General features: G+C 36.7%; 1 protein-coding gene across 3 annotated transcripts in view; it reads left to right on the forward strand.

Moving 5' to 3' along the window:
• ANO3 (anoctamin 3) overlaps nucleotides 1-16,959 on the forward strand; it is a 427,436-nt gene that overhangs the window by 297,760 nt on the left and 112,717 nt on the right. For all 3 annotated transcript variants that reach the window (XM_058688488.1, XM_058688489.1, XM_058688490.1), the window contains one exon: nucleotides 9,141-9,241. In XM_058688488.1, the coding sequence (XP_058544471.1) occupies nucleotides 9,141-9,241 (101 nt within the window). The remainder of the gene's footprint in view (nucleotides 1-9,140; nucleotides 9,242-16,959) is intronic.

A 16,959-nucleotide genomic window follows, 5' to 3' on the forward strand; every position in this document is an offset into this window, starting at 1 on the left:
TTTTTGATAATTTCTTTGGTTAAATATCTAGATAATTTGCTAATAAGTGTTATCAATGGAATAGAATGCTCACTGTTACTTAGACGTGATATTGGAGCCCCCGCTCTTTTTTTCCACAGGACTGCTTCTGTGATTAGCCTTCTAAGAAACACATTAGGAAATACTGAACTATAACTTGAGATGGATCTAGAGAACTGATATGTTTATTAGCAATTTTTAATATATATAAAATAACAGTACCTTGACTCTTTACAAGGTAAGGATTTATTCACATGCTGCCTAGTGTTACAAAATTGGGCAAGTTGACTTCTGGTCTCAATTTCTATTGATTCCTTTAGTTCTGTTTCCCTTTTTATGTCTCTTCTGGGAATTTTAACCCAGAATATCCATATCAGTGGACTAATTCAATCAATAAGTACTTATTACCAAAGTCTTATGAACTCAGTCTTGTAATAAGATTTTATTCTCCTGTGATTTCTCGTCCATACAAACAATCATTTCCTCATCTATTCCAAGAGCAATTTATGCATGCATTCTATTATAATATTGATAGTTACTTTGCTCACATATCTCCAATTATTTATCAATTCAACAAATAATTGTGACAGGTACCATGCAAGCTACTAGGGATCCAATGAGTAAAGTAGACCTTGTCCCTGCCTTCACTGAACTTTCAGTCTACATGTGAGTCTGTCGTGACAATTGTGTAATTATGAGAGAGGTATGACTTGGCTCAGTCTCCAGCTAGTTTTCTTGGCAGTAAGTCCAGATTCTCTTCTGAGTCTTCCTCTCCCTGTTCCTCCACCATTTTCTTAGCAATAATACAGGATGTTATTCATCCAAATGGAGTCCTGTTCTGCTTTTAAAGGGCAGTCCATTCACCCTTGAGTTCTAACTCTTTAGTCGCTGCCAAGAGATTTTTTTTTTAATTTTTTAATTTTTTGTTTTTATTTTTGTTTGGTCTAGATTGGCTCTCAGCAAGACAGTGTTTCTATGTGTACTGTTATTGCTGGGCTGACTTTTTAATTTTTTTTTTTATTCTGGGTTCCACAATTGCAGCTCTTTTAGTTCATATTTATAGGTTTGGGATTTAGTTCCCATGATTCAATAAAGGATCATGACAGATGATCAGGAAGTATATTCATTCTCATCTGCACATTTCATTGAAATCAACCATCTCCACAAACTATAGCCATTGTGTTGAGCACAAATTACCAGTCTCTGCTTCCTTTTTCTTCCCACTTACCTCCACTAAGGTAAATGACTTTTTTTTTCCCTGACAATGGAAAGTGTTAAGGCTACCCTAGTTCTCCAGAATAGAGGTTAATTGTTTTGAAACAGAATTGGGGGATTTGTATGTCTTCCTTCCAAAAAGGGCCTAAAAGCACTATGAAATGTAATTCAATACTCTCAAAGTAACTCTGCCTACCCAAGCAAGGGAAAATGCTGTAAATTAAAAAAAAAAGAAAAGAAAAGAAAAGAAAAGAAAAGAAAAGAAAAGAAAAGAAAAGAAAAGAAAAGAAAATCTTGTTACACTCTTTCCACTTGACCAGTATTTGCATAGCTAAGGATACTACCATAAATGGATTTGCATAATAAAGCTGTTATTATTGAAAGATGACTTTCAATATCTACTTATGGATACAGTGTCTAAAATTCTTCCTTAAGAGGATACTTTTCATAATTTCAAACTGTGATAAGTGACCTAAAACACAAGTAAACGATGTTGCAATGATTTATATCAAGGGCAGTGATCTCATCTCATCTGGAGGATGAGGGAAGACCAGAAGTGAAATTAAAGAAATAAACTTTGAATTGAGGTTTGAAGATGAATAGTACCTAAAATAAGTTGAATAAGAGGGCTAGATGTGATTTTAAGCAGTGACTGCATATTATAATCACCTAGGGATCTCTTAATCTATTAATGGCAAATCCCATCATAACAAGGATCAATTGAATATCATGTAATGGGAAGAAGGATACTGGCATTTTTCAATACCAGAATGAAAGGGGAGTAGGTGAACTTGGAAAGAATGGTGAGGGTTAAATAATTACTTCTGGTAGTAGACTTTTGATGATTTTCTTAAGAAAAATGGGAAACCACTGAATAATTTTAAGCATGGCAGGATCATGACCATATTTGTTTTCTAAGAACATACCTGGGATTGCTGAGAAGACCATAGATTTGAAGAGCATGACTGGATGTACAGACATCATGGCTGGCATTAGAGAAGGAGAGAAAGAAGTAGATTTGTTAAATATGGAACTTAAAATGTAGATACTCAGCATTTTGGTTATGATAGGAAAAGAGAAGCAGATCTGAAGGATGACTTGGGACTGTGGCTTGAGCAGTTTCTTTATTCATTCAAGGAATATTAATGAAGTAACTATTATATGCCACATTCTGGGGATTAATGAGAACAAAGATAAAAATGGGCAATATTCTCATGGGAGCAGAGAAACCATAAACATACAAGAAAAATGACTATTATTAAAACAATAATTTAGGGGTGCCTGGGTGGCTCAGCTATTTAAGTGTCTGACTTCGGCTCAGGTCATGATCTCACGGTTCATGGGTTCAAGCCCCACATCAGACTCTGCACTGACAGTGTGGAGCGTGCTTGGGATTCTCTCTCTCTCTACCACTCTCTCTCTTTGCCCCTCCACTGCTGTCTCTTTTCCCCTCTCTCTTTCTCAAAAATAAAAATTAAAAAAAAATTCAAAATAAAAAACCAGAATAATTTATATAGGGACTGTGGCTAGGTAGTTATTTTAGCATGGGAGATTTGAAAGAAAGTGCTCTAAATGAAAAGGAGTCCATAGGCAGAATGCTATCTGCAGAAGGAATAGCCAGTATGATTCTACTGTTGACCAGAAGAGAGCTAATTTGGGGAGAAAGTGGGATGGGGTTATGGGAGTAAAGATCATAAGATAGTAATTGAGGGACCCTTGACAAATACAAGTAGAAAATGTTTGAAATCTGTAGTAGGGCCCAATGAGGATTCTGAACCGAAGGTAAATGCTTTAGTCTTTAGAGTGCAGATGGTAATATAAGCCATGTATGAGGATGAAACCACTAGAGAGAATGAGGAAAAAAAGGAGTGTAGGAGTGAGCCTGTAAAAGGTAGGAGGGAAGAAGAGACACTTGCAGGAGTTGGAGGGAGGTGGAAGAGGCAGAGATGATGAGGAGTCACAGGGAGAAGTGGTTAGCAGGGGTAAAATACTGCCAAGGAGCCCAGGAAGACAAGAAAGAGACTGGTTCCATTGGAAGTTGTGGAGAACTTGCGCGAAAGCAATGAGAATCACCTCTCTGGAGAGACGACACACAAGCCAAAGGGACAACGTGAGTTGAAGAGTGATGAGGCAGCAGGAAAACAGGCAGCAGCAAATGTCATCACCTTACTCTGTGATGGGAGGATGAAGAGCAACGTCCACAGAGGGGAAAGAGCTCTCATGAGGTTTCACTTCTCTCTTCCTTTTTTCTTATATGAGATGCTTAAATGATGGTGGGAGGATCCGGGAAAGAAAGGTGGAGGCAGGAAGGAAAGCAGGAAGGGAAGGAAAACAAAGGGCTTACAACACGAAGACAGGGGAAATGAAATTGTGAGCCTGTCAGCAAGTATCAGACTTGTTACTGAAAAGTAGGAATATTTTTTAAAATTTTTTAATGTTTACTTTTGAGAGAGAAAGAGAGACAGAATGTGAGTGGGGGAGGGGCAGAGAGAGAAAGAGACACAGAATCAGAAGCAGGCTCCAGGCTCTGAGCTGTCAGCACAAAGCCCGACACGGGGCTCCACACGGCACTCGAACTCACGGACTGTGAGATCATGACCTGAGCTGAAGTCAGACACTTAACCGACTGAGCCACCAAGGCACCTCACAAGTCCCCATTTTTAAAATTTACATTCACCAGAGCTAAGCACTGGGTCTAGCAGAGAATAGGTTTCAAGTCCTCATTATATTACATGTTGATAAGGACAATTTCTAGACAAGCCCATCGTTAGTAGACAATGATTCATATTCAAAGGCCATATGAATGAATAGGTGTATGGTTTGTGTTTGTGTCCCAAGTACATTTCCAGATCATACGAGCAATTCATCGTCTTCTTAGTCTTACTCGCATGAGCTACCACATTCTGTTTTCTTTCAGCTCTGTGCCACCAACTCGCAGAGAGTGACTTTGTAAAAACTCAATGTTTAAATTTCCTCTTCTCCGAAGAGTGACTATTCCACCTCTTGGAAAGTCTGGATGAAATAATTAAATAATAATGTGAAGTGTGAAGGTGGTGGGTGTGTTATTCCCTCTGAAAAGCCTGCCTTCATTAGAGAGAAACAGAATAGTGCCAGATTGGGAGCTTTGGACTCCAAGGGAGAAAGTAATCCTTCTCCCTGGCAACACCATCCCTTCACCAACCCCCTGCTCAGTAGCTGCAAGAAAATGAACTACTTTTATTTTGTTTTAAGTAGAGGTATAACAAAAGAGAAATTAATTTGAGGAAGTTATAAAAGAAGACAGTTCACGCTGCTTGAGAAAGATCTATCTATATTTAAAGTTAATACATACAAAATTAGAAATGTTCTAGCTGTATGTGCACTTAGCTTGACATTTCCCTCATTGATGGTAGAGTTAATGCAGAAACATCCCTCTAAAGCATCTCCTTTATTTAAGTGTATTAGGCTTTTTCACATCTTAAAGGTTGACAGGAATGAATTAATAATCAGTGCTATGCCAGCTCTTCATGATGCTAATTTGAATTTTGACATAGCACCGCTTCCAGAATAATTCTGGCTTATTTGCACTCTGTTTCCATCATCTCTGGGTTAGGTACAAGTTACATAGAAGGTGCACTCAAAATAAGTTAACTCACTCATTCATCCATTCAACAAATGCTTAGTGAGTGACTACTGTGTGCCCAGCATAGAACTAGATGCTTGGTATATGTAAATAAATAAAACGAAGATCCCTTCTTATATGGCACTTACATTAAAAAAAGACTCGCTATTAGGAGATAATAAATACTATAGGGAAGAGATTAGACAAGGTAAGAAGGATGAGGCAAGGACAGGCAAGTCGTAGTGAGTGACCAAATGAGAGCAGTAGAGTTAGTGAGGGGGAAAGTAGTAGGAGAGGGTGGTGAGCAAGATACTGAGTGTGCGACTCTAAAGGGCTGTGTAGGCCACTGACAACACTTTGGCTTTCACTCTGAATGAAATAGTTCCATGATCTGAGTTACATTTTACAGAGCACTCCGGCCATTATGCTACGAGTAGATTATTGGGGGCAAGAATGTGTGAGCAAAGGCTCTGTTGGACAGCACTGCAGGAGTCCAGGCCAGAGACGATGATGGCATAGACCAGGGTGGGCACTATGGAGAAGGAGAGAGTGATCAGACTCTGGCTGTATATTCTGTAAGGTAAAACAGATCAGGAACCATCTGGTAGCATGAAACCCAAGCTCTCCTGCTGTGGAGGTTAAACCTTCTAAGACCTCTCCCAACACATATGTCACTCACACGTTCTTCATGCTGTGACTCTACTCTGGCAACCAACATACCTAGGCTTCAGGGACCATGATGCTCTGAGGGAGAATGAGATCTCCATTTGTACCAGAATAAGCACTAGCTCCTGAAAAACTTTTTTTTTTTTTGTCCCAGGAGCTGTCTGTTCAACAATAGAGACCCCTGCTTTCAAACTCACATGGAGCCCCGGCGGGAATGCAATGATCAAATAGCAGTGCATTTCTCACAGGCTTCTTTATTCAGTCTTAAACCATTCTACATGTAGAATGTGTCAGTCTTGTATAGATTGGTTTTTTTCTGACTCATTCATTTTCATGGAGGCCTCACTTCCAGATTCTGAGGAAAATGCTGAAAATCAACCCACTTCTCCCAAGGAAAAAGCAGTAACATACAGATGTAGGACAATTTAAATATATATATAAAGGAAGAGATGTCTTCCAAAGAGATTATAGTCTACAGAAATACAGTTTTATTACAATTTATACCCAGTTGATATTATCCGAAAAATATTTAATTCTTCAATAACTTGATCCAAGTCACTCTGCTTTAGAGTTTTCCCCAAATTACAGGTTACTGGTTTTGTACTCGTATAATTGAAAGTCCTGCTGTTGAAGGCTTACAAAACCAAAGGGTAGAGATGAATCTGATAGTGTTTTATAAGAAAAAAAGAAAAAGAGAGTGCTGGACAAAGATTCTAGTGAAGTTTTGAAATTATCCATTAGTTTGGTTAGGGTCTGATATAAGAAGCCTGACCTCGACAGGAAATGAACAAATAACCTGTTATACTTGGGTACTTTCTATGTCTGGTCTTTCATAATACTCACACCAGCTCTGTGAGTTAAGATCATCGTCTCCCTTTGTCAGGAGAGAAAATAGAATCATAGAGGTTAGGTAACTTTCTCAAGCTCACAGAGTAAAGTAAATGGTAAAGATGGAATTTGTACTTAAGTCTTTGTGATTCCAAACACTATGTTCTGTCTACCATACCATGTAATTTCTTCTAAGTAGGCAATTAGGATTGAAGAAATTTAAATTGTGCTTGGTAAGTGAAAGGCAAGTTGATATAACACCAGTGGCCAACACCATAATTTTAAAAGAAGAATCTTTTGAATATAAGAACTTTTGTATGGCTTAAGCAGGAAAAACTACAATAAAGCATGAAATTCTTTCTTCACTTGCCTCAATGAAAGAGTCATTTAAATGCCTATGCTTTTTCTGTCTTAGATTTTCTTGATTCTATCACTTCTGCACAGAAACCTTTCAACCAAGTCTGGAATAGTCACTAAAAAGAACCTAGAGATAACATCATAATTGTTCTCCTTTCTCTTTCTAGCTAGGTAAAAAAAATACATATTTTAAACAAACAGTTGTTTGAATAAATTAATGCTCACTTAAAAAAATTTTATGTTTATTTATTTTTGAGAGAGAGACACAGCACAAACAGGGGAGGGGCAGAGAGAGAGGGAGACACAAAATCTGAAGAAGCCTCCAGACTCCAGGCTGTTAGCACAGCACCTGATGTGGGGTCAAACTCAAGAACCGTGAGATTGTGACCTGAGCCTAACACACAGGCTTAACTGACTGACCCACCCAGGTGCCCCAAATTAATACTCATTTAAAAAAATTCTACACATTATTTTCTCAAGCAGAGCTAATGTGTATGACCTTGGTCTGAATTCAAAAGCCTGTTGATATTTGACACATACTATGTCTCCCTCTGTCATTGTCCATTTTATTCCCATCATTCTTTACTTAATATTTAAAACAAACATATTTGAAGTAAGAAAAGCCTTTGGAAACTGTACTTAAGGGCAAGCATCTTTTACTATTTTTCCCTTGATAATTTGCAAGCAAAATAGAAATACTTCAATAAGCTATCAGGGAAAAAATAATCCATGTTCCAAAATTTTGGAAATTTAGTTTACTTTTCACCATCTTGGATATTTTTAGCAAGTATATGCATATTAAAGTTTGTCAAAAGTCCTCCAGGGAGAAACTCAAAATTTTTGTGGCCATGAAATACCCTGCCTCTTTTTTTTATAGTACTCCATAGAATAATAAACTTCAGCAAATGCTAGTGTGTAAAAGTGTCTGCCCAATGGCAATGATGCCCTACATATGAGTATTAGTCTGATGATTATCCCATGGCTCTCTAATAATACTTTTTGTATTATTATTTGTATTAATATTAGTAATACTCATTTGAAATGTTGTTTGGGAAAACTTGTGAAATTAGCCACATCTAAAACATAGGGCTTCATGAATGTATGGATATGAAACATTAGTTTAATTATAAAATATATATGCTTTTAAATTAAACTGATAAATTTCTTCTATGCTTTTGAGATTTTAAGATTGTTATGTTTCTTGAGAAGTTCCATCTAGATAAAATTTATTTACTTTCATTTATTTAAAAAAATTTCTAACGTTTATTTATTTTTGAGAGACAAAGAGTGAGTGGGAGAGGGGCAGAGAGGGAGACACAGAATCCAAAGCAGGCTCCAGGCTCTGAGCTGTCAGCACACAGCCTGACCTGGGGCTTGAACTCAGGAACCATAATCTGAGCCCAAGTCTGATGCTTAACTGACTGAGCCACTCAGGTGCCCCATCTAGATGAAATTTAAATAAACAACGTTAACCAGGGGCGCTTGGGGCTCAGTCAGTTAAGCCTTGGACTCTTGGTTTCTGCTCAGGTCATACCCCAGATCCTGGAACCTGCTTCAGATTCTGTTTCCCTGTCTCTCTACCTCTCACCCACTCATGCTCTCTCTCTCTCAAAAATAAATAAACATTAAAAAAAAATTTTGTCTGGAGGCACCTGGGTGGCTCTGTCGGTTGAGCATCTGACTCTTGATTTCAGCTCAGGTCATAATCTCACAGTTCATGAGTTCAAGCCCCGTGTCAGACTCTGCACTGACAATGCGGAGACTTCTTGGGATTCTCTCACTCTCTCCTCTCTCCCTGGCCTTTTCTCTCTCTCTCTCTCTCTCTCTCTCTGTCTCTCTCTCTCTCTCTGTCTCTCTCTCTGTCTCTCAAAATAAATAAATAAACATTTAAAAAATAAAAAAAAAACTTTTGTCTGAATCAAAGGCACCAAAATTTCTATGGATTAAAAGGTTAAAGTAAGTGTGCAAATTTGACAGCTCTCTAAGGTCATGGACTTGCATGATTTATATTCCATTTTTCCCAGGGTTTAGCAACTCAAGAAAATATGCCAGAAGAATAAGTGAATGAGTTAATGAATGACTGGTGGCAACTGTCAGTGTTTTTTATTCCCTCTGAGTAGGATCATGATAAAGTTTGCAATAAGACTACCTTCATATCCCTGACTGGCTCAAGATTTTTCTGATTGGGTATTCTGGATCTTGATAACAGTCAATATAAGAAAATGCACTAACTCACATAGGTGACTATTTCTTGTATGCATGCAATGGCATTATTACATTTTTATGAAGGTGTTGCTGTGTTGAGAATTGTTATTTGTATAAATCCCCTTTAAATCAGTGACAACGGTTTATGTGGAGACAAGGTGACGGTGTTTCTTCCTTTCAAATCAAATTGTGGCACGGTATCATCAGCTCTGATTCTAAATAATGGTGCCTGTCTTTCTATCCTTTGCAGCCAGCTGTTGCAAACCCTGATATCATGTTTATTAAAATTCATATTCCATGGGACACGCTGTGCAAGTATGCAGAGAGGCTGAATATCAGGATGCCCTTCAGGTACTTCCGAATTTTACTTCATTCTATCTCAGTACATATTAAGATGAGTCTGTTTTCTGCAAAACTTTAGAGCAGTACATGTAACTCTTTCTATAGAGGAAATGCTTTTTCTCCCAAATTTTATAATAGGTTGGGCACTGTTTTTTTTCTTTTAAGATGCTTGCCAAATGTGGTAAACTTTATGGTCCCTTGGATGCTTCGTATCATTTCTCGGTGGACTTACCTAGAGGGAGGGAAAAAGTTGATCCCAAGATTAATCTCATTTCTTATTTCATATGGGTTGATAAAACTCTTACTGTTTTTGTGGAAGGCAGGAAGCATAAGGATGTAGCATCCATTTGTAAACAAATGCAGTGTTTTTTGTGGTGTAACAGTTACCAAGAATCAACTTCAGTTGCAATTCAACCAGGTGGCTTTTCAGCTCTGTCCTCAGTACCAGAGTACAAAGGGAGATGAGAAGCCTACTCCATTCAACGACTTTTCCAGTCTTCCTATAGGCAAACAAAGATTGAATAGACATGAGTTTCCTTATATTGTGTATAAGGAAATCTGTTATATGTAGAATGAACCACTTCCTTCATAATTTCTCAAAGTAAAATTCAACAGTGTTCCTACTGTGTGCAAAGATACAAACATTTATGCTTATTTGGAACTCAATGTGCTTCATCACTGATAAGAGGGTTTAAAAGGAGTAACCAGATATCAGTAAAAGAGCCTCTAAATAATGAATATAAATGAACAGTAAGAGCACAATGCAAAAATATAGAGAAATGTGTCAGACCTGGTAGCATGGAAGACGCCAGTTCTGGTAAGAGTGCTGACCTCCTCAAGTCTTATGACAAGCTTCTATGTTATTCAAGATAAAATATGAGATAGTGATTCCATCTTTTTAAAGTTTCTTTTTAATGTTTATTTATTTCTGAGAGAGTAAGACACAGAGTGTGAGCAGGGGAGGGGCAGAGAGAGAGGGAGACACAGAATCTGGAGCACAGTGCCTGATGCAGGGCTGAAACCCACAAATGGTGAGATCATGACCAAAGTCGGATGCTTAACAAACTAGGCCACCCAGGCACCCCTGTGATCCTATCTTTTTAGTCATTTGAAACACCTCAGGCTTTGAAAGATGCAGACATAGTCATTGTCCACAAAACAGAAATTAAGCATTGGCAACTACTGAAGAATCTTACTGCCACTGTTAGAATTGGATACCTAAATTGGCTCATATTCAAACTTGGCTAAGAGTTTAATAGTTCTCTTTGATATGATATTTAAGAGATAAGCAAATAATACCTCAAAAAGCTTGGCAAGGAATAGTTAATATTTTTTTAATGTTTTTATTTATTTTTGAGACAGAGAGAGACAGAGCATGAACAGGGGAAGGGCAGAGAGAGAGGGAGACACAGAATCCAAAGCAGGCTCCAGGTTCTGAGCTGTCATCACAGAGCCTGACGCAGGGCTCAAACTCACAGACTGTGAGATCATGGCCTGAGCTGAAGTCACACGCTCAACCGACTGAGCCACCCAGGTGCCCTGGCAAGGAATAGTAATATTAACAATAAAAATCATAAGACGATAAAGAAAAGTCTTTCTAATTCTTCAGCATGTATATAAATGATAAGATATACCTAAGAGAACCTGAAGTCTGTACATTTCTATGAATCTTGGTTCCTAGAAGCAAATAAGGGTCTATGAGATGTTACTTGTGTTATGATTAGATAGTTTGAGGTCTACAAAGGACTGCTTTAAATTCAAGTCATTTTATTGAACTAATTTTGAGAGTATAGCTTGACAAGTATATACTTGTAGTATTCTACATTTCTTAACATCTGAGGAATTTTACCCCTTTGACACTGTGTCATCTTCTAAAAAATCTTGAAATACTTGCCTGGGATATATTAAAGGTGATAATGGGAGAATATTTGCTATTTGCTCTATTTTATTTCTTCTTATTTGGTTTGAACATATTCACATGACATATAATCATGCAGAATTAAAACAATGTAATAAATTTTAACCTATGAAATTAAAGAAGGATTTTACAAATAGTTCTGTTCAAACATTGCACAGATATGGTAATTGATCACCTTTGTTTATTTACGATGGAAGTCAAATTTCATAAACTATTCTGAAACTCAACTTGAAAATATTTTCTATGAGCTTTGAAACTCATATAAATCTTTTTACACCTTCCACTTCTTATCTTAAGAAGATAATTGAAAAATGTGTAAAGACATTCCTTGAAGTATCACTTAACAATTGTGGAAAATGGAAATATCTTCTATGTTCAACAGTAGAGGATTTCAGTATATTTCAGTAGAGGATTTCAGTATACTCTTGGACTGGAATATAATTCATTTATAAAATGAATGGGTATACAATTTCTTAATGACTATAAGGAAATAGTAAATAATAAAATTTAAATTATATATATATATATATATATTATGATATGTAATTACTTAGTGTAATTTGAACAATGTAAAATGCATAGACATAAAATAGGAAGAAACTATAATATGCTAAAAATGACTGCTCCTAATGGGGGATTGTGGGTACCATTTATTTTATTTGTTTATATGATTGTAAAATTACTGATTTTTAACAAATTCTAACTTGACTGCATGATATAAACACAGGATGCAAAAGAAGTAGGACACTCAGGGGATCCTGGGTGGCTCAGCTAGTTGAGTGTCTGACTTCAGCTCACGGCACGATCTCACATTTCATGAGTTTGAGCCCCACATCGGGCTTGCTGCTGTCAGAGCAGAGCCTGTTTTGGATCCTCTGTCCTACTCTCTCTGCTGCTCCTCCACTCATGCTCTGCCTCTCAAAAATAAACGTGCGCGCGCACACACACACACGCACAAAGTACAACACTCAAGACAATGACCTAGTGTCTGATATCATAATGAAATTGCTAAAAAGTTTCCAAATTCATCTTAACTAATCAGGTGCCTTCATCCTTCCCTAGTCCTGTGATCTCACCATTGTTTCAAAAAAGAGTTGTAATTAAATTCATGTACAAACCAATTTCCTCTTAGATCTAAAAGGAGGAAACCTTTGAAGTCTATCACAAAGTGTCCCGTTTCTGTGGGTTTCAGCACTCGGGTACAGTTCAGAATCAGTAAACATTGTGTGTAAACATCTCACCAAGTGGGGCGTCTGGCTGGCTCAGTCCGCAGAATTTAATTCCTTTGTTTTCTTTTTCTTAGAAGTTCATTAAAATGACAGTTACCTTGTCGGATTGTGGGTGTCCTCGGTTGGTATGACGTAGAGCTTAGGTCTCCAGGCTGTGTGCCATGGTGTCCTGACCCAGGGTGACTTTTGGAGAAAATATTCTGTTCAGATAGATATTGTTTTCTTTTTTTAAGTGATATTCTTTTTTTTTAATTTCCTGGTAACACTGCATTTGAAAGAAGAGTTCTGATAGATCCAAAGAAAGAAATATGAAAACCCTGAAATTTAGGCCCTTACTATTTCTTCTTTTTGATGTTGTGGCTGAAATTTCTTCTTTATAACATGTTTTTAAAAATAATGTTCACATGGGGTGCCTGGGTGGTTCAGTGAGTTAAGCATCCCACTCTTGATTTCGGCTGAGGTCATGATCTCATGGTTTGAGAGATCTAAGCCCACTTCGGGCTCTGTGCTGGCAACAAGGAGCCTGCTTGGGCTTCGTTTTTCCTTCTCTCTCTGCCCCTCCCCCACTTGCACTCTCCGTCTCTCAATAAATAAACATTAAAAAAAATAATAAAATAAAATAATGTTTACAATAGCTACATACTAAAACTTTTGGAAAATACCATTGGTACTCTCATGATTTAATAACAAATATTAGAAAATATGCAACATTTCCAAAATGTATCAAAGGAATACTAGTTTCACAGGTTCTTAAGAAAAAACTATCCTGTAAGCAAATATATTTCTGAACTTTTGAGTTAAACAGTAAGTTTATTTATTGTAGATTCTCATTCTGCCTTTAAAGTACGTTATAATCACCTGGGAAACAGTAAAAATCAAGTCTCCAGGAACTCTCCCCCCAGACATCATGGAATATTAATTCTGGAAGAGCAGATATATACATTATTAACAAGCATCCCACATGATTCTGATGCAGATGGTAAAGAAATATTGTCTTGGCAATTTTAATATTTTAATATTAAAGCACCCTTTCCATTTGATGATGGGATTTTTTTATCTTCATATCATGGTGTTCTTGGGAAAACAGTTTGAAAAATCCTGGAACACAGAGTTTTCTTGGAACGCTTTCCAGAGCAGTTTAAATAATGGATGTAACATTAACTCCTTAGTAACTTCTCATTTATTTTTAGGGTGCACATGAAAATTGGCATAGCCATCACTTCATAGAAAGAGAATGCTACACAAGCATAAGCTAAATGGCAAAGTGTTTTTATAACGGCTGATTCAGTTTCCACTTGTCAACTGTAACCACATTTAAGAACATATATACTGGGGCGCCTGGGTGGCTCAGTCAGTTGAGTGTCCGACTTCAGCTCAGGTCACTATCTCACAGTCCGTGAGTTCGAGCCCCGCGTCAGGCTCTGGGCTGATGGCCCAGAGCCTGGAGCCTGCTTCCGATTCTGTGTCTCCCTCTCTCTCTGCTCCTCCCCCGTTCATGCTCTGTCTCTCTCTGTCTCAAAAATAAATAGACGTTAAAAAAAAATTAAAAAAAAAAAAAGAACATATATACTGACTTAAAATCAAAATATGCAAGAATAACAAAGAACTTAAACAGGAAAAGCCCATATCTCTTTTTAGGGCAAGGGTTTTTAAAAAATTTATGCATAAAAAAATTTACCCATGTTTGGCTGTCCTGCATATTTATTCAGTGTTGAAACCTACATGTTATATTTCACAAAGAAAAATTGCAAATTTATTCAGAATAAATTATTAGAGTTATAATCCGGTCTGCAAAAGTTTTTTGCTTTTTGTATGAACATGAAATTTGAGCATTTTATCTAAATTCTCTGCTTAAATATATGTGTAGAATTTTATATACCTAAATTTTCTAGCTATTTCTTTTTCTGATTACTATTCCAAGTAAATATGGCCTTGATGTTTCAAAACTACCCAAGAAAAATTCAGAGGATAAAAATAGTTCAAATTTTCTTATTTTTGTCCTATCAGCAAGGACTTAGTCTGTGTTTTCCACATTCCAGAAATATCATGTGGTTCAAAGATGATGCTTATTCATTCTTAACTTTCATATGAAAAGAGTCAAACATATTGTAAGCCAACTCAGCCATCTCCTAGTCTGTGTTTGAGTTCCCTGATGGGATTCTTAAGCTTCTCCCACAAATATTTTAAACACAGTAGATTTGAGGGAAGGAGATGTTTTTAAAACATTAAGAATAATATTTTTATCATAATTGGGATTAAACTTAGATCACTTTTATATGCAAAGGATCCTTCACTCAAAAATAAAATAACATAGGAACATTCAGGCAGCCCAATATATGAAATAATTAAGAGTAAAATAGTTCTGGGGTGCCCGGGGGATCAGTCAGTTAAGTGTTTGACTTCAGCTCAGGTCATGATCTCACAGTTTCCAAGTTCAATCCCTGCATAGGGCTCTGTGCTGACAGTTGGGAGCCTGGAGCCTGCTTCGGATTCTCTCTCTTTTTCTCTCTCTCTCTGACCCTTCTTCGCTCCACCTGTACCTCTCTCTCTCTCCCAAAAATAAACATTAACAACAATTAAAGAGTGAAGTAGTTCTGTTTGACAAGGAGCAGGGGATGTAGGGTTCCACCCATGTGACTGCCCATCTCCCTCAGCCCCGTGGCTGTGTGAAACACTGGTTGGAAACAGTGGTTCACATAACAATTTACTTATAGTTTTGAGTGGCAGTTGTAAATAGGTGGGTAGGTAGATAGGTAGATCAATGCTGTCCTGATGCAAGGTATAAAATAGAATCTTTCAAATGAAAAATTCAGGGAAAAATATAGAAAGCTCTATCTATGAATAATATGTAATTAATAAAGGTGGAGGATAAATAAATAAGGTGGAGGATTATGGGTAGAAAATGATATGGTCCTACAGGTTCATTTGTGAGGAAGAATTAAGGAAAATTGCAAGTTATTATGGATTTCAAGGATTAAAAATACACTTGTGTATTGTTGGGAGAAAAACAAAATGTCACCAACCCAGAAAACTTCACAAAGGAAAACACTTGTATTAATGAATAAGCATTAAATCAGAATGTGATGTGCATCACAGGCAATTCTCCAACAGATTGTAAAGACAGAAGGAAATTCCATCCTTTAATATAGCCAAACAGATAAGCAATATCCAATCCTCAAGTAAGAGGACACAACAGCAATAATTGTCCCACATAGTTTACCCTAAATTTGACTGGGGATTAGAGTGTTAGTTATTTGGGAAAAGTGAGTCTCTTAATTTTTATTTGCTTTCATAATATTAATGGTCTAAAAAGTATGTATATTCACTTTTTATAACTTCATTCCTTCATTTTTCCTTATTGTTCCCAAAACATTTAAAAAAAAAATGTTTATGAAAAATTTCAAACTAGAGCAATAAAGATAAATGTAGAATCGTGTTTAATCCAAACATCCCTCCCTTGCTTTTCTAATATACCTCACCATACCTATGGTCAATAATTATAATTTTTTTATCTCCTCTAAATAACAGTCCTAGATTTTTTTTGTGCTGAAAATTATTTTAAACTAATTTCTACATTTTTAGCTTTTAAAATATATATATAATACCTCATTTGGCAAATGTTTATTAAATGCAAAGTGGTCTCAGGCCTTGAAGGAAATAAATTAAACTGTAAATTAAACACTTATCAGCCATCTGAGCGCTTACTGTTTATCAAATGATGTACCAAGTATACACCAGGAATACAAAGTGAAATGAAATAAAACTACTATCTTCAAGAAGCCCAATCTCCTGTAGAAGATAGTCAGTGATCAGTTATATAATGATGTCTAAATAATGCAAGCCAATCTGTGTACAGGAAGTTCAGAAAGAAGATGGGTTTATATTCCAATGGGGATCGAATTATGTATGCATGCAAATTTCTGTATATTTGAAAAAATGAAATGGGGAGATAATTAAATGAGTTTAAGATGGATGTAGCAAACCTTGAAATTCCACATTTGAATTTAGTATTGAGGTATGGCAAGGACAACTGAAAAAAATTCTTTTCTAGCAATATAACCAGTGTTTGCAATGAAATGCAGTAGTACAGAAGGTTTTCAACTTTTCTAAGCAGTTAATAACACAGTTAGGACCACATATTGATTGTCCTGACTCAACCCTGCTTTCTAGATACCACACAGGGAGGAATTTACTGATCCTCTAAAATGGGTTTTGGTGGGTGGGGATAAAGAGTCATTTTAGAAGGCCCAGACTATGAGATTCCTGCGCTCCAAAATGAGGATGTGGTAAGAATCTTTTAAGAGTTGAATTAACCCCGGTCACCAGAATTTTTAGTTTGTTTAAAATCAGACATGGTATACACCTACTTAAAACAAAGTACTCCATGTTTTCCCTTTGTAATTCATTCAAAACCTTAGAATCAGTGGTAGGACCCCTTGTTATCTGTGCCTGTTCATCATCCCTTTTACCACTATGCTCAACTTGCAGCTTATGCTTCAGAGATTACTGAAGTAGTTGCAGTTTCCTGAATCTTGCAATACTTGGTGTTGCTCCTGTAATTATGTCAAGAATACCATGTC

Source organism: Neofelis nebulosa, chromosome 10 (assembly GCF_028018385.1).
Source record: "Neofelis nebulosa isolate mNeoNeb1 chromosome 10, mNeoNeb1.pri, whole genome shotgun sequence".
Lineage (NCBI taxonomy): Eukaryota > Metazoa > Chordata > Mammalia > Carnivora > Felidae > Neofelis > Neofelis nebulosa.